This window comes from Cottoperca gobio, chromosome 8, assembly GCF_900634415.1.
Source record: "Cottoperca gobio chromosome 8, fCotGob3.1, whole genome shotgun sequence".
In the NCBI taxonomy this organism is placed as follows: Eukaryota; Metazoa; Chordata; class Actinopteri; order Perciformes; family Bovichtidae; genus Cottoperca; species Cottoperca gobio.
In genome coordinates this window covers 19,157,078-19,185,068 of record NC_041362.1, presented here as the reverse complement: position 1 = coordinate 19,185,068, position 27,991 = coordinate 19,157,078, and the positions used below count along the sequence as shown (strand labels likewise).

At 40.6% G+C, this 27,991-nt stretch overlaps 2 protein-coding genes across 8 annotated transcripts; one reads left to right on the top strand and one right to left on the bottom strand.

The window, feature by feature from the left end:
* Window positions 1-7: 7 nt before the first annotated feature.
* aldh16a1 (aldehyde dehydrogenase 16 family, member A1) lies at window positions 8-9,590 on the bottom strand. Its single transcript, XM_029437134.1, is given in 18 exon segments — window positions 8-1,448; window positions 1,562-1,687; window positions 2,021-2,206; window positions 2,314-2,518; window positions 3,254-3,424; window positions 3,901-4,034; window positions 4,199-4,304; window positions 4,607-4,682; window positions 4,788-4,944; window positions 5,104-5,262; window positions 5,350-5,466; window positions 5,468-5,509; window positions 5,643-5,830; window positions 6,219-6,296; window positions 6,392-6,549; window positions 6,634-6,760; window positions 7,658-7,757; window positions 9,501-9,590. Coding segments are annotated over 18 exon segments (2,388 nt in total). The 3' UTR covers window positions 8-1,280.
* A 468-nt stretch (window positions 9,591-10,058) lies between these two features.
* LOC115011876 (histone acetyltransferase KAT7-like) lies at window positions 10,059-27,460 on the top strand. 7 transcript variants are annotated; one of them, XM_029437136.1, is made up of 16 exons: window positions 10,060-10,460; window positions 12,382-12,520; window positions 14,509-14,724; window positions 15,263-15,544; window positions 15,662-15,744; window positions 16,192-16,278; window positions 18,194-18,292; window positions 18,403-18,513; window positions 18,629-18,676; window positions 19,355-19,546; window positions 20,824-20,913; window positions 21,681-21,821; window positions 22,069-22,162; window positions 22,467-22,613; window positions 24,637-24,743; window positions 24,873-27,460. In XM_029437136.1, the coding sequence occupies exons 1-16, from the start codon at window positions 10,446-10,448 to the stop codon at window positions 24,969-24,971; spliced, it is 1,950 nt and encodes a 649-aa protein (XP_029292996.1). In that variant the 5' UTR covers window positions 10,060-10,445; the 3' UTR covers window positions 24,972-27,460. The 7 variants fall into 7 exon arrangements, with proteins under 7 accessions (XP_029293001.1, XP_029292996.1, XP_029293000.1 ...); XM_029437135.1 differs by lacking the exon at window positions 10,060-10,460 and adding an exon at window positions 12,096-12,267; XM_029437140.1 differs by lacking the exon at window positions 18,629-18,676 and having other exon boundaries at window positions 10,062-10,460.
* The last annotated feature ends 531 nt before the right edge of the window (window positions 27,461-27,991 follow it).

The following is a 27,991-nucleotide window of genomic DNA, read 5'->3' as shown; positions in this document are numbered from 1 at the left end:
GAAAAAAAAAAACAGAATAGATCCTACGAGCTATTATCATCAGTGTAGTCGTCCTTCATTGTCATCCATGTTAAAAACACAAAGAAAGGTGTACCGCTACATTAACGGGACTCTTTCATTTTAAAATGACTACTGTAGTTTATTCTGGAAATGTCAGGTTGCCGTGGTTCTGTTTATACTGCCGTGCTAGTTTGAGGTGAGAGGAATAAGCTACACTGCCTGAATAATGAAGCAACATTTAACAAACAAAATTTAAAAAATAATAAATTCAAACCAGACTGAGTCCCCTGCCATTACCTTAAAATGAAATGTGTTAGTTATTAGTTATAGTTATTATATTAATAACTCACTCACTCATCATCTGCTCAATAACACCCCAGCTGTCTGACCGGTGGCCTCCCTGGTCCCTGAATGCACCTTTGTCCCATTCTACCATGGTCAGAGTCATTATATGAAATTATAATTATTTAACAGGATGCTGATCCGGTTTTAAGAAGCATTTTGATGGAGGGACTACATTTCAAACAAAAGTTAACAGGACAGAGTAACATACTTAACCTTATTTTAATGTTGCAAGATTAAGATGATGAAACTCTAAAGCTATTGGAAAATACCAGAAACAAATAATGGCTGTTCTGTACTTATGATATTCACATTTCCTTGGATATAAGATGTGTGCTGATGTCTCTCTTTCATTCTGTTGATGTCAGGCTGACATTTGTTGCCTGCGCTGGTTGTTTGGTGCCACATTTCTTCAGCTTATACAGATGGTTAACTTATGATCTGAAAATATTCAGCCATGACATGTTGAAAAATTCCTCACTCACAGGCATCCACCAAAACAGTAAGAAAAAAGCTGCACTCATACGTGACAATTCGCAAAACCCCTTAAATCAGCTAGTGGGAAAAATCGACAGTCACCACCTGGAAATGAGAATCCTGCCGTTGTCTACCTCGGTCTGAAATAAAGGAATCATTGTTTTGGAAATGACATAATTTTGAGTCGTAAAACTGCACATGTGCCGTGCCAGATCAAAAAGCTTGACGGGCGTAGGAACAGTAACTAAGGAGGATGGGGCTCAGCAAACGCTCAGTTACTGCCGGGGGTATTTGTTGTCTGTTCACTGTTAAGTCCACTGACATCTTAAGATTTTCATGGTCACGGTTCATTTTTAATCCTTCCTTTTAAATCTACATCCTCCTGGTGAGTTTCACTCTACAGGCTGGTGTTAAAGCAGCAGACATCAGCTCTCTCCTACATCCTCCCTCCTTCTGTCCACTTATGCAGTGGGAATCCAGACACTTTTCCACTGGACCGCGTTCCTCCACATCTCTTCCAGGAGCGAGGGATGAGACTGATTCCACTCCTTCCCTCCATCTTTCTTTTGGCAGGACAGGCGCAGGACTTTCAGAGGGCTGGTGCAGGTGTGCTGGAGGTACTGACAGCCCTACAGCAGAGAATCACAGAGTGAAGATCAGAATATACAGTTCTGTCTGTTTTAGGTGTCCTGGGTATTGTTAATGTGCCCCATCTGAAACTATGTTGGTGTTTAGTTCTCACCTCAGCACTGCCCCAGTACCAGATGGCCTTGATGACGCTGTGATTAGCCAGAGCCACGGTCAGCTGGTCTCTACTTCCTGTGATGACATTTACCAATCCTGCTGGCAGGTCTGAAGCCTGGAGCACCTGAGGAGGAGGAGCGTCAGTGTTTACAGACACAGACAGGTGTGTACACAGGCGTTCTTAGTGTGGGTTAGAGAAACATGCCCGTCTACTGAATGTTCCCAATACATGTCCGCTACACTGTAGCTTACCTCTCACTATCAGATCATCCAATTCAGCTGACTTTATTAAACTGATGCTTTGTAGGGCTGTACCAAATAGTTTGAAGCTTCATTCATAACATAATTCAGTTAGTAGTCCTGATAGTTTGTGCTTCTTACTTTTATTGTGAAGCATTTTCTCACCTTTTGTTTCGACTAAGGTGCTGCACAGCACATTTCACATCTTCACACTTGCCTGAATGAATGCCAAGGCTGGCAGTGGGTACTTCTGACTGGGGACCATGATGACGGCGTTGCCATTGCCGATGGCGGCCCCAAGAAGTGTTACCATAGCAAGGAGGGGATTCTTGTCGGGGAGGACGACCCCCACAACTCCCAGGGCTTCGGGGAGGGAGAGAGCACAGCCAGACTGTGGCAGAGGCTGAAGGGGAGGGACACGTGAGATGTTACTGCAGTTCTTCCTGACAATCATCTCATTTGATTTGAAGTTATTTTTATAAACTTTGTACAATATAAAAAACGCCTCACCGGAGTTCCTCCTTGGACTTTGTCACAGTAAGCCGCCCAATCATTGAGCCTGGCGATGCTGAGCTCCACCTCCTCATCAACCTCGTCCGATGAGAGGCCGGTCTGAACACTGATCGATCCACATAGGTCCCGCCTCTTTGCCTCCAGGCCCTTGGCCAGAGAGTAGAGTGACTGAGCGCGTGCAGACGGACTCTTTTTCATCCAGCTAGAGGAAGGGAAATAAAATGTAAAAACTGTAATGATTATGAAGACGCCTTGGTGCAAACACTGACATGTGATCTGTCAGGTTACATTTCATTTGTTTTGATTAGGATCTTTATCAGGGGTGCCCAAAAGGTCGATCGCGATCGAGGGTAGTGCGGGTAGATCACGCACCATTTCTTTAAATATCTATCTATCTATCTATCTATCTATCTATCTATCTATCTATCTATCTATCTATCTATCTATAGTTTGTGTGTACTGACGATCTGTGAGTTTATTGGATTTCAGTGTCATTAAACTTTGTTGATACTCAAGTATGACTCAGCAAATTTGACTGGTTGACTGGTGATAATGACAAAGCTGGATTGTGAAATACCTCGCTGCCAATCTGGACTCTGACCTTGTGAGAATCTGAAAGCCTGAATAAATGTGTTTTATAAAAAGGACAAAAACTGTTTAGCTGTAAAAGCAGGTTATATATTTTAACTAGGAGAAGGAGTATATTCACCCTGGGCCATATTGAATAAGTTGCACTGTGTGTGAGCAAATGTGGTTGACTTGTTCCTTTTGTATTAATATTACTAAGTTTATCATCATATTTGTTACAACTGTGAAAAGAAAAAGTCTCATTTAAATGACTACATTATTTGTATATTGCCATGGTATGTCCATATAGACAAATAAAACAGTGTTCAACAAAACAAAGTGTGTGTACTTTGTGTGGCGAAGTTCTCACCCAGGCTGGACTTTGACAGCAGCCTCCACGGCGTTACGGACGTCTTTGCGGTCTCCGTCTGGACAATAGGCTAACACGCTGCCGCCTCCTGGTGACTGCACGGCCACACTGCAGCCAGACACGGATTTACATGCTTTACCGCCGACAAACTGCAGGTAGGGCTTAGGAGCGCTGAGGGGAGAGGAGGGAAGAAGGGAGTGATACATGTGGATAGAGATGTACAAAGTCTCTCTAACCCTGCATGTATTAGGGTACATCTGACTCTCAGAGTGGCCCGCGAGTACATTTGGTAAAATATCATGTTTTTAAATAAAAAATAAAGTGATTCTCAAAGTGTCTGCGAGTAGAGAACAGACACTGTTTTTCTGTGTTGTCGGACTTCAGCAATGAAGCATACCGTTTATTGACCACACACACACACACACACACACACACACACACACACACACACACACACACACACACACACACACACACACACACACACACACACACACACACACACACACACACACACACACACACACACACACACACACACACACACACACACACACACACACACACTATTAATAATGTGCTTATTATGCAGCAATGATGATACCTTATAAACATGACTTAAAGTACAACAAGCATTACGAACCCACCTGGCAGAGTCCGAGTCATCAGGAATGATAGCTGGGGATGCTGCAGTTCCAAACTTTGAGTAGTTCAAAGAGACAGGGGAGGAGCGAGGCAGAGGAGGAGAGGAAGAGGACGGCCGTAGAAACTGGTACAGACCCTGACAGAGAGCAGAGAGAGGGTCAACATGCAGTACAAGACTCATCTGCATAGTGCTTGATGGGGGGGGGAATACATTAATAAATAATAGTGTTAGTTGTACATTTAAAATGGAGAGTAAAAATAAATTGATCAAAACTAACTGAGTAAACTAGTGGAACTCACCTCCTGTCCTCCATCAGTGCAGGTGCCGCTGTCTTTGTGACCAGAGACTGGCAGACAGGGGTCAGACACAGAGTGGGAATTCACCCACACTGAGCCAACGGACAGACTGAGGAGAGGAAGAAGAGGAACATCAGTAGGGAGTAAAAGATTCTTTTCACAGCAGACAAAGAAAGAAAAAACACACGTGTAAATAACAATAAGTCAAAATGTCAGCAGGGTCGATCACATGAGAGACACAGGATTGAACGATATGTCAGAAAGGAGGGATAAAATGAAGAAAAAAAGATTTGGAAGAAGACAAGCGAAGGCAAAGAAACATACAAGAAAAGTAAGTGGAAGATGAAAAAGAAAAAGAAAACAAGTAGAAAAACAGAAAGAAGAGGAAGATGAAAAGAAGAATGTGTGCACCTCTTCGCCGTCTCCAAGGCCAGTGTGAGGTCTTCAGTCCAGATGGAGGCTGCCTGGCCATGAGGACTGTGGTTTCCTGAGTAGAACACAGACTGTTACTGTGGTACAAGTATTAAACTCAACATTAATATAGTCGGATAACTTCTTCGACGTGGATCTACATCCTCTAAGGCTTCCTCACCCAGGGTCACTGCTTCTGTGTTGCTTCTGAAGGTCATGAGAGGCAGCAGCGGTCCAGGAGAGGGGCTGACCACAAACGGAGAGGAGGGGGCCGCCCCGCAGAGCACTGTGGGTGGGTACTGAGCACCTGAAGGGGGGGCAGCGCAGGACTGAACCAACTGGGGGAGCAGAGCAAGAAGAATAACTGGTTTTCATTCACTAAGTAAGAAAAACAAAAAATCTGTAACACCAGCTCATTGTTATTTGTTCAGCTCCTTCATTCGCTGATTTGGAACGCTACTGCAGCGAAGCACTTTACCATTTAGTTTCTGACTCACCGTGGCCCCCTGCTGCTGAGCATCCTGTACAGCAGCGTCCACCAGGACCCTGTCCCCATCACTGTGCAGGCCCACACACTTCATCCCTACCATACGGAGCCTGAGACGGGCCACAACACTGTCCTGCACGCTCTCCTGCACGCACAACACCCAGAGGACCTGAGGGGAGAGAGGAAGAGAGGTCCTATGGGAAGGCCTGAAACACACCCAACCTTTCTATGGGGAATACTTGTTAGTGCAAATCACCTCTCTTTTCTTCTTGAAGGCCGTCTCTATCACTGCATCCACAGCGCTGTCGATGTCGGCTGACTCAAAGATGATGAAGGGGCACCTAGCGCCGATGTAGGGGGAGACAGAAACGGAGAACGCCCATCCCTGCTGTGGCCTTACACAGCATCACCCCATCCTGGAAGAGAGGAACATTGTTGTAATGCTGCAGGAAATGTTGGTAACATTTAAAACAGCTTTGAAAGCTTTATAACAAATACATAGGTAGGTTCTCCTGGTTAGGAACGGAACAACGATTTTCTCACACGTACCTGCTTGTTGCCGCTGTAGGTGACGTAGCTGATGCTGGAGTTCTGGGCCACTTTTGCCCCCAGCGACAGGTCGCTTCCCGTTAAAACATTAAGAGCCCCAGGAGGAAGTCCTGCTGCCACAAAAAGCTGAGCCAATAGGAGCGCTGGAGGGGCGGTGCTCAGACCAGGGACAACGATGACGGCGTTGCCTAGAAGAAGTCAGGATTCAGTTAGAACTCCTCCTAACACCTGCTAGAGCAGTTGTGAATACAAATGTGGATTAGATAAGAGCTGCAGCAGTTAGTCAAATAATCAATTAGTCAATGGACAGAAGCAAAAATTCCAAATATATAAACAAAAAATAAAAATAAAATAAGCAAAATATAAATCCACATTGGTCGCACAGAACACAATATTGATTGACGTCACCAGAAAACACTTTTCTGTTTTCTGATCATTTATCAATTGAGAAAACAATCTGCAGCTTAATCAATAATGAAAGTCATCATTAGTTGCAGCCCTGTGTGTGTGTGTGTGTGTGTGTGTGTGTGTGTGTGTGTGTGTGTGTGTGTGTGTGTGTGTGTGTGTGTGTGTTACCCATGGCCAGTGCTGGCAGGACTTTGATCATGAGGGAATAGAGCGAGCAGTCATCAGAGACGACCACAGCCACCACACCTGGGAAACAGCATAAAACATACATAACATTAAAATAAAGACATTTATAGTAACACCGAAAGCTTCTTTGTTAACACACTCTCCGTTATCCTCACCCAGAGGTGTCCAGTTGGTGATGAGAGTGTCTCTGAGCTGAGCCCAGCTGCTGTAGTACTGCAGCAGTCTGACGAGGGTGGAGGGCGAGCAGGCGGCGTCACACAGCTCACACAGCTCCGACACACACGGACCGTGCTGCCCGAGAACACTCACCAGCCTGTTAGTGGAGGACGGGACGTTAATCTACCAAAAACAAAAGACACTGAACTTCCTGAGACGTGGAAAGGTGAGTCTGTCGTACCTGAGCAGCACTTTGGCCCTCTGGTGGCAGCTCAGGTTCACCCAGGCTTTGTGGCCGTTAACAGCAGAGGAGGCACACTGCGAAACATCGTCCTCCACAGCGCACACTGTGCTGCACACATGACCACCTGGAGAACAGAAGAATAAAAAACATGCAAGAGGTCAGTTCCATCATCTTCTTTTATTCAAAGTAGTGATGGGACGATAAAGGCTTTTATTGGGGATTGCGATAAAAAAACAAAAAGACTTATAAGTGTGATAATAAGTTGATCGCTGTGAATTTCCATTATCCAGATAATCATAAATGTCCATGAGGGACTTGGAAAAAGTTCACTGTCAAGTGCCTGATTATTATTATTATTATTATTATTATTATTATTATTAACTACAAGAATTATAATGTAAAATAAAAAAAGAACAGACACACACAATGTTTGCTATTGTGTTGTATTTTATTGAAGCAGGGGTCGTAGGATTTATAATGACCTCATTTAAGATGGTTCGATTGTTTGTTTACTAAAAAGAAGACGTGTCCCATCTGTGGTGCAATAACAATATTTGTTTCCTAAATGTAAGGTAATCAATCAATCAATCAATCAATCAATGCAACATCTGCATGCATATATATATATATATATATATATATATATATATATATATATATATATATATATATATATCTGCATGCATATATATATATATATATCTGCATGCATATATATATATATATATATATATGCATGCAGATGTTGCATATATATATATATATGCATGCAGATGTTGCATATATATATATATATTGCATGCAGATGTTGCATATATATATATATATATATATATATATATATATATATATATATATATGCATGCAGATGTTGCATATATATATATATATATATATATATATATATATATATATATATATATATATATATATATATATATATATATATATATATATATATATATATATATATATATATATAAAAAGTGTTCTGTGCACTGTAATTTCAGGCTGCTCTTACCTTTAGAATCCGCCAGGGAGCGACTCTGTCTGTCTGCTGGACGGACAAACTTGCCATCGATGAAGAGACCCAGAGAACGGGAATGGTGCTCCAGCCAGGCCTGGTGGAGAACAAAGAGTCAATATTCAAGCTGTTGAGGAGCCTAAAAGATAGTAACCATCTGGCGTTTGCCATCATTAAGAACATGTGTCTTATGTGATCTGATGAGAAGACGACGACCCCAAAAACAGCCCTGACTGAGCAGTGAGTGCACCTAAAATACAGCAACGACGTTGGTACCCACATTCAGACGTGCTCAGGAAGGCAAGTCTTTTTATGAGAGTACTGTTATAGCAAACACTACTGGAGTACCTTAAAGACAAGCGAAGGTTAGACTTTTTCACCACATGAATTTTTTAGTTAAATACACTTCATGTCACATTTACAAACATCCACATGAAAGAAATAAGAAAAAAATGTGAAATCATCATATTAAAGCCCTGTAAAATGTGCAGTAACAAAGCAACAAAAAGTGAATTACTTGACAGCTCGCAGTTGCCATAATAACACACTTTCTGGCAGTTTTCCAGGTTCGCAGAGGTCAGGTCAGTTGACTGTAAATAGAGCTCAAATGAGCATGTAGGGGCACCATGAGGTGCCTTGGTTTAAAAATTCACTGGCGTATAGGGCAGCAACTAACAATGACTCGATAAGACCTCATTATTTAGTCCTGTCAATGCCAGAAACTAGTGAAAAATGTCAATCCCTGTTTCTCAAAGGTGAGGTCTTTAAATGTCTTGAATCATCAGTCCACTACCCAAATATATTCACTTTAATGTCATTTTTTTTTAAAGCAGGACCTGTTCATATTTAAAAAGAGCATTTTCTGAAATTATTGCCTGAAAAGTTACCTTTAAGAATTAATCGAAAGTTGGCAATTATTTCTCTGTCAATCAAATAATCAATTAGTCGAATAATCGTAGCAGCTCTACTGGGATAACAGCCCTCCTGAAAACAGTTGGATACAGTTGTTTTTGCTGATGCCAAAGAGCTAAAAATAAAAAGGTGAATATGTAGTAAATTGATATGCATTAAAAACGATGCACAGAAATGATGAGAACAGCCTACCATGCTTTCAAATTCAACTCCACTTTATAATAAGCTAATAATACAATGAACAACTACAATGAAAACGTCTTGCCAAAGTGCCGATCTGACACTGTACATGAGAGATACCCAAACCTATGCTCACATGTTATTGGTCAGGAAGACACCCCCTCTCCTGTACTGATAAAGGAAGGGTAGGCCAGGCGGACTGTGTCAACTATTTACAGACAGAAGACCAAAGTACAGAGCTGATCTTCTCTCTGAACCACAAAGCTCATCTTCAGTTAGAAACTTAGACCAATCTAAAGCAGCTCTGATATCACATTATAATAGTCCACAGACACATTTGACCATTGGTGACTTTAACTCAGTATCTTGTAACAGCATAAACACAACTATAGAACAATGTTGGAGCCGTTTCATCAAACTACCTGGACACTATGACAACTCATTTTCTGATCTTTAAACAACAAGGAAACATCACCAACAAATGAGTGGAAACATGTATCCAAACATCTGCTTTAACCCTTGACATTTCATAACTAACTACTGTACAGTCTAAGTCACATGTTTGTCTTGTGAGTTACAGCAAGCTAACAGTTAATGAACTTCACATGCTTCAAATGGGCTAACAGTAATACACCAGCCCCAGTGACCAGTGAGTAAAACATGATGTGCCAGTACGCAGCATTATATAGTTTTATACCAACCACAACTTTCCAATCTCATCTTCCGAATTAGGTTGCTATAACTTTACCTGTGCAGTGGCAGTGCTGGAAGTTGCTGCTGGTCCGTACTCCATGCTTTGAAAAATATCGTGCACTGTCTTGTTGGTGCTACCAGCCATAATAGTTACAAGTCAGTGAGGAAGCAAATCTCCCAGGCGCAGTGTATTCGTTCCTGGCGTTCAAGGTGAAAATGATTACTTTGAAGCTTGAGATACGGTACCTGCAAGAAATTGAAGAGAAACGGCTAGCAGGAAAAGCGACTGAGAATGTCCCACTCACGTCAAATGCAACGTGCTAGCGTCCCTCCCACTACGGAGCGAGACTTGAGCTGTAGAAATGAACGTGCAGAGCTACCTTGACATACGCGGAGCGAGAGGTTTCCCTCCTGCTTACTTCCGGCGCTGTGTCCGGTTTGTCAGGGTTCATTTATTATACATTTAAGCAAACAACATAATGTGTATGGTTTTTGTAAGATACCAACAGCAATTTTAGATTTGTGTAGTGTATTGTGTTGAAACATTAATTGTTTTTTGCAGGTGGTTCTACTTTGTGTTGCATGACACCTGTTTGATGAACCTAGTTACTACTGTGAACAGCTAACTTGATAATATTCGAGTAACTAACCTATTATAACTATTCACTTACTTTACATTTATATAAAACAGGATATAATTGTCCGCCCTTCTCATTATCCGCTCGAGCGCATTGAAAGATGTTCAATGTGTTGTATGAAAGGACCACCACAACAGTATATGTTCCACACGGAGGCATTTTGTCAACGGACTCCAAAAACGAACGAGTTTGCGCTGTACTCACAAGGAAGTGCGGACAAATTGGTGCGCCTTTTTCAGCTGAGTTGGCCCATATGAAAAGCTGGTGATTTGTTGGTTTTGTAATTTATACAACCTGAGATCAATTTTCCCCAAAGTAAGGAGTAATAATCTGGCAGAGGCGACACGCGTCACACCTTTAACATGCCCCGGAGAAAGGTAAGCGCTGTTTGCAGCAGACTGCATATCGGACACACAACAACATAACGTCATAGCTAATGTTAGCTTAAAATCTAACTGTGGAAACAAACCTGTGACCGCCTGTGAGCTGTAATGCGATTCTACAAGCTGCCGTTAATACAGTGTAGATGTGAGTTGAATAACGATGTTGGTAGAGTCACTCCACTGAGCTGTCGTTCTGTGTTGTTGCTGAAAGCTACGCTAGATGTTTTGTTGCTGAGTTGCAAGAATGTGCTGATGTGTATTACGTGTCGCTTCTTCCGGGTGTATTGAGAAGAGCTTTGGAAATGTGGCCTTTTCGAAATTTGGTCATATTTCTAACAGCTAGTGGAGTGCACTTAAGATGCTGACCTCCGTTAACGTCGCTAACGGCAGCTTTAACTGTTGAAAAGGAACAGGCTGTTCTTTGAGTGCGGGGATGGAACGAAGCGTCCGCACCAAAACAACGCTGTGATTGGACAGAATCTGGACATGGGCTGCGTTGATTAGTCTGGCACTCTCAAGCCCCGCCTCCTTCCCAATGTAATTGGTCGTATGTAAATTAGGTGCACAGCTTCTTGTTGTGAAGTTGTCAAATTCACCGTCAAATGTGCGTGGTAGTCCATGCTGTAGCGTAGAGATGTGATGTGGTGTTTGTCCTATTTATTTTCTCTTGCATATTGTTTGGTGCCTTATTTTAGTATTAATAAAATGCAGTTCATTTTTATTAGTATTAAAAGACAAGTAGCCTAATGGTAATATTTTCAGCATTATTTAGCACGTATGATAAGCCTACAATTATTCACATAACGCAGTGTACACTGTCATAGGGATTTGTATTGTATAAAGCTTTAAAACACGACATTTGTGGAATAAAAAAACAAACAAATCAATATAATTGTGAATTAAATATTAAAACTTGGGTAGGTAACATTGGAAAAGCCAGCAAGAGTAAGCTAGGGTTTTTAGAATGATCCAATTGAAAACCCAGCCCAATATCGCCAACTCTTTTCCAAAGTAGCGAGAAATACGCGAAGTTAGCAACATGGACAGGCCTCCCTCCAAAGCCACTCCTGCGACAGCCACGGATACCGGAGTTTGGCAGAGCCTTTGATTTATTGATTGCTGATGGCATTTAAAGAGTATTTCAACAAATACAACAGAAACATAAATCTAAAATACATCACCCACCCTAGCTTTAAGTGCAAACAATGATATTCTAAAACACATACACACTATTCTTTCACTGTACCGGTATATATTAATATTCTACAATTATAGGTAGCCCTAATATCATATTTGGACGATTATTTAATGGGATGGAGGATGGCCCCTCAATATGTTTTTTGTTTCACGAAAAATTACATGTTTGCTCCTACTCGAGCCCCCTTGCCCCACCCCCACTCAGCCGGGTTTTAGTGGGGTGAGCCCTCCGTTATCAGCATCACCACGTTCATTCCGTGTGGCAGCCTAATGCAGCCTAAAATATTTTACAAATAATGCAGTAAAACAAGTTTATAGGACCTTTCATTCGTTTCATTTCTTTACTGAGTTGTTAGCGCTCTTAATTGACAACAAACTGGAAATTCATGCGGGAGGTGCATTCAGGCGTTGTGGCAAATTGTGGTTGGTACAATAGATGCAATCGGCATTATTCGGGGTGCACCCTACCGTGGGGATGCCAATTAGGCTTATTTTTTAATATTTATTGACAAGTCCATCTTCCAGAGGGGGTGCAGCATCGGAGGAGATGTGGAGAGGGTGATGCTCCTCCCTTAGTATGGGATCTTTGTTGAATTATCCGCTGGTAAAAAAAACACCAAAGCGTTTCTTACACCACATAATTTCTCTAACTGTTACTATGTTTTATACAGACTTTTAGTTAAATGACGCAAATTGCTGATAATGTTCTTGTTTTCAGAGGACCGCCGGCAGCAGCTCGGACGGGACGGAGGACTCGGACTTTTCCGCCGACCTCGATCCAGCTTCCGAGAGCGTGCACAGGCGCAGCAGCACGCGCCTGACTCGCGCTTCACTGCGCCTCAGCCGGAGCTCACAAGGTAATTTACTATTATTTAAAGTTTTTTGAAAAATAATCCATTATAGGAAGAACTAAAATTCACGTAAATTAATTATATGTCACATAGGCAATAACAAGAGGCTGTTTGGGATGACACATTATTATCATTATCATTTATAATAAGAAATAGAACGAGGGACTTTTATAGCATATAAATGAATTGATACATGCTGTATGTAGGTTAGCATCAGTGACCTACATGCTAACGTTTCAGTTCTATATAGCTTATTAGTTCTTACGTTTATAGTGTTAAAGTAATGGCTTGGGTCTGTCTTATAATCACATTTCCTGGAACCAATTTATGAGAATGATATAATTATTGAAGGCATGTCTAACTAAGTAAGTAGCCTAAGTAATGTTATTATTATCCGTGTGTTGACTGGTTTAGCTTAACATTCTACTGTTTTAATTTGGTCTCACTTCTGTACTGTAACATGTTATAAACCTTATACTTCAAAGTGACTCCCATGCACTGTTGTTTGTTTGTTGTATCAACATAGTATTGGTTTAAGGGATCACATATCTTAGGAATGACCTGAGTGTAATCATAACAGTTTATTTTACCATTACACTAGTCTCTTTGACCTCTTGTCTTTCCATGGACTTTAAAAAGTTATAAGTACCATTTTCTTGCCATTTTTCTTGTAGTTATAATTAAACCTATTTATTATATCAGTTATGTTTTCTGCTCTTCAACCTTAGTGGTTATGTTCTTCTTTTCATAAATATTGAATCATTAATATTTATTATCAAGCCAGACATTTCTACACAGTATAATTTCATTTGTATATGTCATTTGAATGAGGAAGGATGCTTCCATTCAGGGACCACAGAGAGACTTCAACGGTTCAGCTGTAGCTATTATATATGGGAAGACTTAAAGCATGAATGGGTTCAGGCAAACAGCCTGACCTCCCCCCACCACACACACACGCACACACAAACACAAACTCTGCACCCACCCCCTGTGTGACCTCGTTCTGTTGTGGCTGCCAGAGGGGATTTATGACGGAGAAAGAAAAGGTGTTTCCTCTGCTTTCTCTTACTATTGAAAGTTGGCTTTGCTGTTGTAGTCCCCGTAGAGGCTTAGAAACCGCACAGAGGCAAGTTTTCTCCCAAAAGAAGTGGATTCAGAGGTTCTGTCTTCTTTTCTGTGGCGAGATTAGTGTCTTCATAACCATTAAAGCATTCGCAACAAGTAACTCTTATCTTCGTCTTACCATTCTTTGCTTAGAGTTGCTCAGTTACAGACTGCTCAGGTTTAAGAATTTTGAAAACTTTTAATGCTACTGTTCAGTAGATTGTAAACTAAAGTTTTTGCAGCAGATTTTTCACAAGTTTCCATTTAGACAATCATAGTAGTCATTCTTATTTTGATTATCATTTAATGTTCTGATTATTTTATTGATTAATCTTTGCTGACGTCATAAAATCGCTAAAACCTTAAGATACTCATTTGACCTTTGCATAAACCAAAGTGTAGCAGTGTTGTCATTTCTGCCTGGAAAAAGGGACTTAAATGAAGTGATTATCAAAATAGTTGCCATTTAAAATCCCAAATTGTAGTTAAGTAGAAGTGGCAATTCCATAAAGGAAAATAAATGTATTTAAAAGTAAAGGAATATGCCAGATAAAAACAGACTCAATATAATTCTAATTATTTCACTCCAACAAGGCTACAAGGCCTGATGCCTTCCGGACTATGCTGGAGATGAAACTCCAGTAACATAGTGCAAGTGTTTTTTAAGTTGCCCCTCTTTGGTCACTTTATGGCAAAAGATTATGTTGAAGACCAGCAAGATCCAGGGAGATCAGTAACTATCAACCCATGCTTATGCCTCTTGAACATTTCAAAAGATATTAAAGATGTGAGTGCAAAATATTTGAAATGTCTAAAAGTAATATTTATAAATATATGAAATCATATGGGAAATCATCAAGGTATCTCTTCTGTTCTCTCTCTTCTAGATAACTGCAGCTCACTACGGAGCAGTTCTCCTGCTGTCGCGGGTACTGACGAAGGCCTGGATTCAGCAGCAGAGTCGGCAGCAGCAGCCGTGGCAGCGTCCGTCTTCTCCTCCGGGCGCAGAATCACACGCAGCCAGCAGGGAGCGACAAACACCACAGCCAAAAAATACCCACTGCGCCAGAGCAGGTCTTCTGGCTCAGATACCGAGGCTAATGGTGAGAGCAGTGGTGTTTCCTGTATGTCCTAGAAGTTAGATCTATACATTACATTAAGAAATACTTTCAACAACTTTTAATTATAAGTGGCCTCTTTTTGGTGTATTCATGCATCGCCTCTTGTTAGCGGGAGAAGAAAAAATAGATGAAAAGAGGGAGGGAGAAAAGTAAAGTCAGAGGATGGATGAAAGAGTTGAAAAGAAAGCTGGAATAAAGTGAAGATGAGGAGGAGGAGGGGAGGAGGAGGAAGGGCTTCTACTCGTGTGTTTCATTCATTCATTGTATTGCCATTCAACTAATGTCATAAGCCCTGTCTGTGATCACAGTGTGTTCCTGATTAAATGAAGACAAGAAATGTCTCAGTGCTTATCCTGGACTTGTGTTTCGTCACTAGAACGAATGAATTATCTTCCAGGATCTGTAACTTCAGACACTGTAGGAGGTGATTTGTGTCAGTTTTAGCTTACAATAATAACCCTGGTTCGTCTCCAGCATTCTTGCAATCATTCCCTCTCATTCCCTTTGTCCTGATTGGCAGATCTGAAGCAGGGGACGGACCGGGACGAGACGCCTCCCCGGACCCCGACGGGTAACGCCCCATCCTCAGAGTCAGACATCGAGGTTTCCAGCCACAGCAACGACATTGTGTCTTCTAGCAACGACATTGTAGTTTCACAAGAGGAGGACGAGAGATTGGCCAAAGAGCTGTCACTGAAAGAGGCCGCAGCCCATGACCTTTCCCACCGGCCCAAACGACGGCGCTTCCACGAGAGCTACAACTTCAACATGAAGTGTCCCACACCTGGGTGCAATTCATTGGGTGAGGGCACAAACACCGCAACATGTTTGATTGGGTCAGATGTCCTGCTCCTACACACCAACCCATAGATCTCTGTGTACATCTCCCTCCCCCGTTCTTCGTCTCTTTTTCTCTCAGGTCATCTAACAGGGAGGCATGAGAGACATTTCTCCATATCGGGATGTCCTCTCTACCACAATCTCTCTGCTGATGAATGCAAGGTACACACACACACACACACACGCACACGCACACACACACACACACACACACACACACACACACACACACACACAGATAACAGGGAGAAAGTTGACCATTTTATGTGTTTTCTGTTGTCTTTCATTTGTGTTTGTTTTTAATTTGATTTTATTATGTTTTTCTAAAAAAAAATCTGCCAAATTGGAGTAAAAATATGATGCATTTATGCTTCAGTTATAAAATCCAATTTTTATGACATTACTCATTAGTCAAACAAAGTTTCCACTGTGGGAACATTTCAGCCATCAATGTGTGACCAAGTGTCCAATGGATGAAACCAGCAGACTCAAATTGAAGTTGTCAAGCTGCGAAGCCTCTGGGTACACGGAGGTGTTTGCTGCAGTTATTCTGCTGTGGGGGGTGGTTGTGAGTAGTTGGTGTGGTAGACAGTGTTGATGTTTTGTTAGGGCAAGGCATCGACGCGCGAGAAACAGGCTGAGGAAAGGACACTGTCACACCGCCAGGACGAGAACAGACACTCCACAAGAAACCAGGTAACACACACATACACATACACATACACATAGATACAAAACAGCAAGTGCATCAGACAAGCATAACTCATGGTGGCACATGTTCACACCTAAAACGGAGAGATACGTGTGCACGTATATAGATAAACTTCCTTTCTCTCAGGGTAAAGAATATCTGCAATATTCTCTTTATTAACTGAACTGAGTTAGTGAATTCAGGTGAAAGCTGTGACCCTTCCTCAATTTCACCTGTCCAATTCACATCATGAATTGAAGGTGTGTTTGTGTGTGTGTGCCTGTGTCTATGAAGGGGTATTCCCACACACTGCAGCATTATTCCTAAAGCCTCAGGTCCGAGATCACACTGTGATTCCTCAGTGTAGCATGGCTAGAGGCAAAGTGATGAAGGGCTGCTGTTGGTTGAGTCACTGAGTGTGAAATGACTATTCCTGGTCTGTTCATTTGACAATGTTTATTGATCAAACAGAGGAAAGACTGCAAATGAGCCAGAGTTGGCCTTAAAATGTTGATTTTCATCAGGTGTCCCTGGCCAGATGTTTAAATTGGACCCTAAAACAGAATAAAAGGACATACCTCACAAAATTCATACTAACAGGATTAAAGTAATGCCACAGTGTAAAACATGGCAGGCAAGCTATACTAAATAAGTTATGACAAAAGAAAACGTGCAAGGACATGACGGTATAAGAGTAAATTCGTATGAGTATTGTTAGGTTGTGCCCAAGTTGTTAGACAATATGTGAACTATGAGATGATATAGCATTCATATATGTATACAATCTGTTTCAGAGATCATTGACATACCTACAAATCTAAAGTTATTCAAAGGTAACCCAACTCTTTGGCTTATTTTTTTCCACATGAGACCTAAACGATAGCTTGAAATGTATCCAGACATTGGTATCATTATATTTGGTTGAGGAGTGGTATATGGCCTTTTTGGGAAGAACATAATCACAGATTTTGTTACATTGAATTTAAGACGTGATAAATTAAGCCATGCTGTAATATGGCTTATTGCGTTGGTATGTCCGTAACCACTTTAATCATCAGCATATGGCTGGTTCTCTTCAGACAGAACGCAAATCATTTATGCATATATAGACTACATAAAAGTGGTCCGAGTATAGATCCCTGTGGGACCCCGGTTTAAGCAGAGGATTTACGATTATGAACCTTCACATGTGTTAATTTTTTCATTACATCAAGCAGTGATAACATATCACACTAGCATTAATGGACATTGATAGAACTCAGCAAGACATTATCTCTTATACATTCTAATCTGGCACGCCTCAAAAGGTAAAGGGGTCAGAACAGGGTCCAAAATGAAGACTGCCGAGCGCCATTTGCGGATAGATTTTCTATTTGCTGGGTAAATCTCGGTAGGTTTTCTGCCACATGGGCAGGTAAATGTTTGAAGCAAAATAGTCACGTAATATAAAACTTTATTGCACTTTTTACCGTACAGGACAGCAACTCCGCTAAACTGAGTTGTTTAAAATAATTAAGCATCCAATAGGTTTACGAAACCTTCTAATTGACTTTTATGTTTGATGCTTAAGTACATTTAATAGCAAATACTTAAACGTTTTAGATCATGCCTCATTGAGGCGTATTCAGGCTTGAATTGATTAACTGTTGATCAATATATTCAATTAATTTTGCTTCAAATTTTGCTCTGGCCTGTTCTTTAAGTTTGTATTTAACATCATACCATATTATCTTACTGAAATGTACTGAAACAAATGTATATGTGACACAAAAAAACAATTTATTATTTTGTCCGGTAAAAAAAAAATGCTTGGCTGGTAGATTTCTTCATTTACCAGTGTGAGTCCAAAAGTTGACTTTGGACACTGGGTCAAAATTTGCAAAATCCTCTGTGTAAATGTTTGATCTCGTGTGGTCTCAGACACCTACAGACCGTCAGCTGCGCTACAAGGAGAAGGTGACGGAGCTGAGGAAGAAGAGAAATTCTAGCCTCAATAAGGACCAGAAAGACAAGTACATGGTAAGTGGGGGAGAAATGAATGAGTGTGTGTGCAGTACTCCTTCATATACTTCTCTCGTCCTCATCCTCCCTGTACTATATTTTGAGAGTCTTTCTTTCCTCGCTTCCAGGAGCACCGTCAGAGCCACGGAGCGAGCAGGGAGCCGCTGCTGGAGAACATCACCAGCGACTACGACCTTGAGCTGTTCAGGAAAGCGCAGGCACGTGCTTCGGAGGACCTTGTAAGAAAGAAAACTCATCATCACATCCCTCCCTTACTCTTTCCTCCTTCCCTTTGTTTTTTGACCCCCCCCCCCCCCTTTTTTTCTGCATTATTCCTCTTCTTCTCTGTTTCAGTCAGCACAACCTCCTCTGCAGCCACAGGAAGAGTCTGAGATATTTTTGGTAGTTTGGACAATCACTTCCTGTTATTCTGTGTTTGTTTTTTCTTCTGCTCTGTTACTTTGTGACCCATTCAGATGAGAAGGCATTGTTATTTTAACTACAAATGGCATTTTTCAATGGACAATTTTCCAAAACAAACCATAGATTTAGATTAACTGCAGGCTTCTGCTTTCTATTTCAGCACTAAATAAAGACCATCTTGATAAAACATAAGATAGTTGTCCACCAGTGAACTTTCTTTTTACTCTTAGGAATAATGTCATCATTGATTGGTAATGCAGCTAGTTGTAAATTAAATGCACTTGCCACCAATTCAAGGCCTTAAATTATGTTTACACCATTTAAGTCTAAATGAGAGACTAAAGGTTTTCTACTCCGAACGTCTTAAAAGTCCTTTCAGACAACATGTAAACTCGTAAATTTGTTTCAAACCTTCATATAAAGCCTTTTCCTATGTGTTCCTCATTCTAATCTCTCTTCCTGCATCTTGTTATTTTATTTTATTTTTAAATCTTTGTGGCTGGTTGCCTCCACTGAGGTATTCCTATGTATGATCTTTGGTTCACCTGGTCCTCTACCCTGAATAATTGTGATGTTTCTTCTCTTCTCTCCCCTCTGCCTGCTTGCCTGTGTACCTTTTCACTTCCTTCCCCCATCCCCCTGTCCCGGCCTGTATAGGAGAAACTCCGTCTGACCGGCCAGCTGTCGGAGGGCAGCAACATGATTAAGACTATCGTGTTTGGACGCTACGAGCTGGACACATGGTACCATTCTCCATACCCAGAGGAATACGCCCGCCTGGGGAGGCTCTACATGTGCGAGTTCTGCCTTAAGTATATGAAGAGCCAGACCATTCTGCGCAGACACATGGTGAGGCATCTTTTTCTACGGAGCGTCTGCAGGGCCTGAAAAAAGTTGAGAATGGATGTGTCTGTAATCCATCTCATGTACTTTCTCATAACAATCCCACAACCTAAACGTAATTCCAGTTGACATTATGTTGTGAACAATGTGACAATTTGAGACTAGACAATAACGATGATGAAAACTTAATAATAAAGATTTAATAACAGTAATAGTAAAACAGCTTGAAATAAAAACTGGATTAATAACAATTACATAGAATACAATTTTACATCTTAAATACAATAAAATAAAGTAAGTAATGTCTATAGGCCATTCTTTGTGAAGTTGTAAAAGTCCTACATTTGGTGCTATTAGACGTGCAGATGCACTGTTTTACTATTACACATATTTTAGACTCTCATTAATTTTCCCTGTCTCATATACAGTAGCTTTGATATTAGGATTCACTTAACAGATTCTGCTGGGATATCAAATATGCTTACCTTAGTATTATAACAAAAAACTAGCATTAATGCACCAACCATGCAGTATATAATGTGTTTGCCTGTTATTGGAAGTTTGAAATGGTCTTTGTGGAGATGATGTATTGTTAGAAAAAGTAGGAAACAAACCGATTTCTATAAAACAATATTTCAATAAGAGAACAGACAAAAAACTTACGGTCTCTGATCGATAACCATAAAGACTGAATCTTCCAGTCAGTGATGAAGCATCAAAGTGAAAATTGACTGTGGCACAAAAGAAATATGGGCAATTCATAATTATACCATGAATACCTAGACCATGCAGACTCTATTCAGATAGACTTTATAGCTTTGCCTTCTGATGCAGTTCACACTGTTTCTATATTGGAGTGAGAGAAGCAGTGACGGGGTGCTCTGCTGAACTTAATGCTTTGGAGCTTGGAAGAGAAGAGAATTTCTTACATCTATAACAATGGTGCTCTGGGATTACACACATACACACGCATGGTTTAAAGGGGCACTCCACCAATATTACACATAAAGGTTTGTCTAAGATGAGGGAACTTATCAAAAAGGGAGGCTCCAGTGTTGTTGGAACTAAGTCAGAATATCTCTGCCTCTGGTGCTTTGATTTTTCCTTTTTCAAATCTTTCTCTCATCTTGTTTTAGTGCAATACCTAAAGCCTGTCACAGACTAGAGATGTGAACTGAACCTTTATAAAGAGTTGTTTAAACCAGATTGAGCACTATGTGAAATATTGAATTAACTTGTGAATAAATGAACCTGTGCCACGTTCTGTTATCTGTTACGCAAAGGCCAAGTGTGTGTGGAAGCACCCTCCAGGTGACGAGATCTACAGGAAGGGGAATATCTCTGTCTTTGAGGTGGACGGAAAGAAGAACAAGGTAAAAGATCGCTGCACAACTCCTCCTCATCCAATCATTGGGCCTCATGCAAGAACGAGTGAGACTCCCCGTCACCAAATCTTATCTGCACAAACTGCTGAAATTGCATGCAGAAACCTGTTCCGCTATATTACAACATAACACATTTAGCAGTGCGAGTGGTCTTATTGGGGGACTAGAAACAATGAAGTTGGATACTAAAAACAGCAATTTGCAAAATAAATTGGTTCCCCTTAGCAGAGGTTTGCATGACGCAGCTGTCACAAATCCTGAACTGTAAACGTGGTTGTGCCAAAATATGCTCGTCACACCTGCAATAAAAAATAAAAAGTCTCAGGAAACTGGAAAAACATTATGTTCATTTTATGAATGTTGATAAAGCTTTACATTTGTTTTAGCTCTATATTTGATTTTAGTTGAATTTATTATCATAATAAACTTCAATTTCAGTCTGGACCACTTGTGAATTTCATTTTAGGGTTGGGGCAATATGTTAAAATGTTCCAACAGGCCATCGTTAGCCCAACAACCCGGCGGTTGCCAATGCGTTTGTGCATGTGTGTGTTCAACAGCGTGAGCATTAAGGAGAGGTGATGCTACCTTCAAGTCCATTTACTTTGATTGGCTGTGCATGTAAAACATGGCACTTTTGGTTGGTGTTATGCAGTGGTGCCTTTTTAGCCAATATGTTTTGCCTTGATGTAATACTCCTGTACCTAATGAGATGGAGATAATACTATAATATAATATAATACTCTTCCTCACAGATTTACTGTCAGAACTTATGTCTGTTGGCGAAGCTCTTCCTGGACCACAAGACTCTGTATTACGACGTCGAACCTTTCCTCTTCTATGTCATGACCGAAGCTGACAACACAGGGTGCCATCTAGTCGGATACTTCTCCAAGGTAACTTGGGAGCTAGTTACGGAGTCCTCTAACAATATTGAAGTCCAGTGTTTCCCAGATAAGAGAAATGAGCACATGTGTATATACAAAGCCAAAAGTAAAGATCAGACTAACAGCTTTGTTTAGCCATAAAACATATTCTCTGTCTTTCTAAATATCATTATCAAATTCCAAAATATTAGTACTGAAATCAACCCTTAAAAATAAGTCAACCCATCGTGCTTACGGATGTATTCCCCCTCTGCAGGAGAAGAACTCCTTCTTGAACTACAACGTTTCCTGCATCCTCACCATGCCACAGTACATGAGGCAGGGCTACGGCAAGATGCTCATCGACTTCAGTGAGTGCAGACACCCACTGGGTGCACTCTCTTTGTGTGCCCTTGTTTGTGTGTGTTTTTGTCTCATAAACTTAACACTGACCAAGGGATTCTGCACAGCACAATAACACCAGATTTAGGAGGCTGTCTGAAACACTTGCCCTTCTGAGGAAACCCTTGCAAACTCTTGTGTTTTGGGTATTACAGTCATTCATTTTGTACTATATTTCTTTCTGTATCCTCATATCCCTTTTCTCAGTGGGAGTAGGGAAAGCTTTTAAGAGGAGTGCAGCCTATACAAACTCTTTATGGTCTGTCTTTTAAGGTTACCTGTTGTCTAAGGTGGAGGAGAAGGTGGGTTCACCTGAGCGGCCCCTGTCTGACCTGGGCCTTATCAGCTACCGGAGTTACTGGAAGGAGGTGCTGCTGCGCTACTTGAACAACTTCCAGGGCAAAGAGATCTCCATCAAAGGTCAGAGCTGCACTGCACTCTCCAAAATGCAGACCTCAGAATCATTGTTGGCCAAGCAACTCATTAGAAGAAAAACCTATAAAGTGTGACATCAGGAAGAAATCTGAACGCTCCAAATAAGGCCAACAGTTCCTGGAAATCAACGTGTGTGTTAATATGTCCACGGATGCATTCATGTGTGTCCGCCTTCGTGAAAGCCTGAGAGAGCACTGAGGCCACTCCAAATCAGTGTTCAGGTGATAAATGAAGGTGGACGTACATCAAGACTTAAAGTCAAGCAGAACTGGGTTATCCAAAACACATTCGGAGGTTCATCATTTTTGTTTCTCCTGGTCGTAACCATTGTGTAGAAAAGCCCCGCTCCACTCCACAGCCACACGTGCAGCTCTGTAAGGCTGTACTTAAGCACAACGATTCTTTGAGTGAAACGCTATTGTCAATATGCTAACATGCTCACAATTATAATAGTACAGAGCCCCTTTGGGTGCACGTGGTAGAAACACATCTGATTTGTAGGGTTAGGGGTCATGTGAAGCAGGTATAATGTTCACCAACTTAGTTTAGTATGGTTGTTAGTTTGATCAAATCTGCACGAAACAAAGTACGGCTAAAGATGGGAATGTCATGAGTTTTGGATATTTGGTCATATTGAGCATTTAGTTAAGTTTAAGATGGTCATAACCCAGTTTGTAGAGTTTTAAATCATTTCAGTTGACAATTACAGCTGACCAAGACACAATATTGCACTTAGTTTTAGATGTCTTGCTGTTCACAAATAACTGATTTTTCAGAAAATGATCATTCAGAAATCTTTTTCTTACACTAAATAAAGGGTTAGCGAAGGCATCAAATATTAGACTTACGTCTCCAGGGTCAGACAGCAACCGTGATGGTGACAAAGCAGCGAATAGTTCACAAATAACGCTCTGTTCCCTCCCATTCAAGCCTCTTTTTGTCCACCTCTTTTCTTTTCTCTTCTTTTCATTATTTCTGCATGCTATTTTATCCTTAATCCTAAACTCGCTCAGAGTAATACAAATGACTCCTCTCAGTCACTCCAGTTCATTCAGAAAGAGTTCTCACTGAGCTGCCACGATGTGACTGCTCTGCCTCTGTTCTTCTCTGCCATGGCTGTAGAGATGAACAAACATCAGGAGTCTTTGGATTACTCCTTCTTATACTGCTGTGTGTACACATTTCATGAAGCGCTCTGAATGTGCTCATACTTAGGCTAAAGTTTTATAATGTTGAGGGGTTTTCAGTTGCAACAGCACAACCTCAACAATGATAAAGCCGTTCCAGCCATAACTCAAGAATTCATCTGCTAATTATTACAATTTCACACAAATGTGTAACAGGAGAAACTGATTAATGATGAGATCTTTGTTCTGCAAACTGACTGGTGGGCGGAGGCTTCCAACTGCGAGGCGATAATTCTAGTTTTGAATTGTTTGAAGTTACTGTGAATATGTAACTTCGTAGAGAAATGATCCGTGCTGAACACAGCGAGGGTCTTCACTATTCTGAAGTGACAGAAAGTGTTTTTGCAAATATTCGCCAAGAGTAGCCAATCGGAGTACTCCTTCCGGAAAGGAAGAGGGGATACATCCGTAGATACCGCATACCTTAGCAAAGCTTATTACAGCCGTCAACCATGAGTGAAATAACAAGCATTGCTGCCTTGTACCTGTTGAGGAAGAAACACTGTTGTGTCTGACATCGGGTCATAGAGCTCCAGGTAACCACAGACGGCGAACAAAAGCTTGTCCTCCATTTCAGATACTCGGTGACGTCGGGGGAATCTCAACGCTGATGGACTTTGAGCGTCATCACATCTTTTGGTCCCGTTGAAACATTTCAACTTGTGCGAATTCGTATCTATTTGTTCGGAGAGTAGGAAAATATTGATACACTTGGAGATATTATGTTTCGTGATACTGTATCCATTCTCAAACACAATATCGATTTTTAATTAATAGTTGGTCACTCTTGACCTCCTCTTGTCCCGCTCTTGTGTTGACAGAGATCAGTCAGGAGACGGCAGTGAACCCGGTGGATATTGTCAGCACACTGCAATCGCTACAGATGCTCAAGTACTGGAAGGGAAAGCACTTGGTTTTAAAGAGACAGGTAGGAAACTTACCATCAAATTTGAAAGTCAGAATTTATTTTATGCTGTTCTGTTCGTTTGGTAGAAAGTCCTTACTTTGCCTCGCTGGTTATCATTTACAACTAAGGTGCATTTTCTTTTTCCGACAGGACCTTATCGACGACTGGAATGCCAAGGAGACCAAACGTGGTAACGGAAAGAGCATTGACCCCAAAGCCTTAAAATGGACACCGCCTAAAGGGACTTAAAGGAGCTTCCTTTCACACTCCAAACTCCAAACACACACATACACAAACACACTGGCATGCTCACAGACCATGAGCCTAAACCCCTCAGTCACACTCCTGTACAAAACGCTTTCAGCAGCTACAGCACAGTCAGCCGTTACTCTGGGTTCAGCAGTCACTGTCATGACAAGTCCAACAAATACAACATTGGCTCACTGATATGATGACTGTCGAGAGTATTTGTTTGGACATTACACAACATTAGAAGAAGATTTGGAGAATGTGTCATGCATCTAGACCTTTTACATGAACCAATCCGATCAGGAATGTATTCGATGTTTAAGACCTGGCTGTGTGTAATCTCTTTGTAAGATCTCGCTCTGCAAAGTTTGACCAAGCTGCCGTCAGAGTTTGGATCATGGGATCAGAGAAGATGCATATCACTAATGGTTCATTAATGGCAGTGTTAGCAACATTTGAAACAAAAGCACTATTACAGCTTGTGATGTCCTTAAATACTTAGTTAAAATTGGGGTATGCAGTTTATTTTTGGTGTTATTGGGCAAAAATTCGATATTCAAAATTCCTGTTTCCCGATGCCGTTACATATTCTATGAGAACTACTATGACGTACTGTGATTCGAGGCTCTAGCTGGCTACAATATAGGCGATGTGTTTAAGAGATGGCGAGAAAATGTTGCTAGCCTTCTGCTAACTGTCGGCGTCACTACTGCGCCACAGTGGTGAGCTAACCATTAGCTCATGCGGAAGGCTGAACTATTAGAGAGATTGAGAGAAAATGTTGCTTATAGTTTGGCCTTCTGCTAATCGTAGCCTTGAGCAGAATGCTAAACTACTAGCAATATTTTAATCATCTGTGAAATGCTTCACCGATAGTGTCAGACGTTTTTGGTGACTTTGCACTTCAGGCAGTTGTTGCCAATGTTGGAATCGCATCTTTTCCTGACTGATTTCCCCCCATTGTTTCAGCCTTTCAGCATCTGAAGGGACGTGCATGTGGCAAAAGTCTTCAGTCATGGGCTGTATTTTCCAAAGCCGGAAAACGGAGCCAATAGGAGCCATCTTTCTATTTTTCTCTCAGACCACTTCACTTACAATAATTGAATCAAGTTTTTACCCAGTGACGCCAAAAATGTAATTGCTAACCCAATTTAAAGTGAGTGTAACAAAAACAGTTGTGATTTAGATGAACTGAAAACAATACACAATCATTTTGTAGACAAGCTAGACTAGACAGCCCAGTGTTTTATAGCCTTACATGTTTACAAGCTGTTTGCCAGATATGACCATTTTTGGATTTTGCTAATTTGATTAGAATTGTAATAACTTATTTTTAAATAGTTGGTTCATTTCACAATTGTACACAATTTATTAATGTGATTATTTATTTCATAATGTTAAGATTCTGGTCCAACAAACAGTATGACTAAAATGCAATATAATGAGCTTCGCAGCAGCCAGTGATGTCTGTCTGCTTAGGATCACTGCTGATATCTCCTCGACCTCATTTGTTATCTGCAAAGTGAAAGTAATTGTGCGTTGTTACCTCCTGCCTGACACTTGATTAGCACAGTGCACCAGACACAACCGCTAATCCAATCTGCAGCAGCCGGTATTGAACCTGTGCTGCTTTTCATTCTGTTCTCAAGACGGTCGACACAATGCAGGTCGGCAGCACATTGACTCATACATACAGTTTGGCAGACCGCTGTGATTAAACAGGCCTGGGCCGAAAATCCATAAAGTTTCTAAGAATAGGAGCCACAACATTGTTTTAACATTAAGGTCACATGATTAAATAGAGAATTCCCAAGCAGACTTTAAATGAAAAGGAATGTCTTTGAGAATTGCAAAAAAACCTTTTAGAGCAGGAACTAAATATTACCTATCATTAAAGGGATAGTTCAGATCTTTCCCGATCCCTGAAGAACGGGCATGAGCTGCAGAGTGATGTTGCCTAACATTATACAACCCATCAAATAAAAAAAAAAAACGTGTAGACATCTGAAATCGTATGACGAGTTACAGTAAGATGGACTCTTTTTGTGTAAGAAATGGAAGATACTGACGGTGGCTGTTTGAACCCAGAGCTCATCAAACACTCAGCATCTCTCGCATGCAACAAACACACACATTGTGTCCAGTATTTAACCAATCACAGACGGGGGGGGGGGATAGTCTGGAAGCTATAGCTGCCATTGGCCATGTGTGGACCGTGTCATGTCAGCAGGATGGGACCTACCGTATGTGTTTTGTTACCACCTGTCTTCCCTTCTTTTTTAACCTTGTATCTTAGTGACGCCTGTGTTGTTTTATGAAGTCTGCAGTTATATTGTGAATTGTGAATCTCAGCTGTTCTCACAAACATGTTGATGTCTTGTCTGTGTCCTTTGTGGTGGTTTTGTTAAAGCTCTCAATGATATTTTATACTTTTTCTACCTCTAAGGTTTACCACTGTATAAAAGCTAGAACGGCCCATTTTAAGCTTATTTAGTTTCCTTTTTTTATTCTGTTTGTTAACATGTGAAGAGCTGCGTTCAGACAGCACGTCTTTCTTTTTTTTTTTTTACTAGATTTATATATATATATATATATATATATAATATCAATATATATATATAGATATATATATATATATAAATATATATATATATTAATCTATCTAATATATAATCTATATATATATATATATCATATATATAATATATATCTATAATACAGACATACATACATATATCATATATTATATATATATATTACCTATATATCTGTATGTATATATATGTCTATTATATATATCTGTATGTATATATATATCTGATTATACTCTATATCTCTACTTTATATGTCTATGTATGATGTCTCTCTTCTCTCTCTGTCTATCTCTCTATGTCTTCTCTCTCTGTGTATCTCTCTATTCTCTCTTGCTATCTCTCTGTATATATAATTATATTTATATATATACATATATATATATATATTTAATGTATGTATATATCCATATGGTGTGTGTATATATA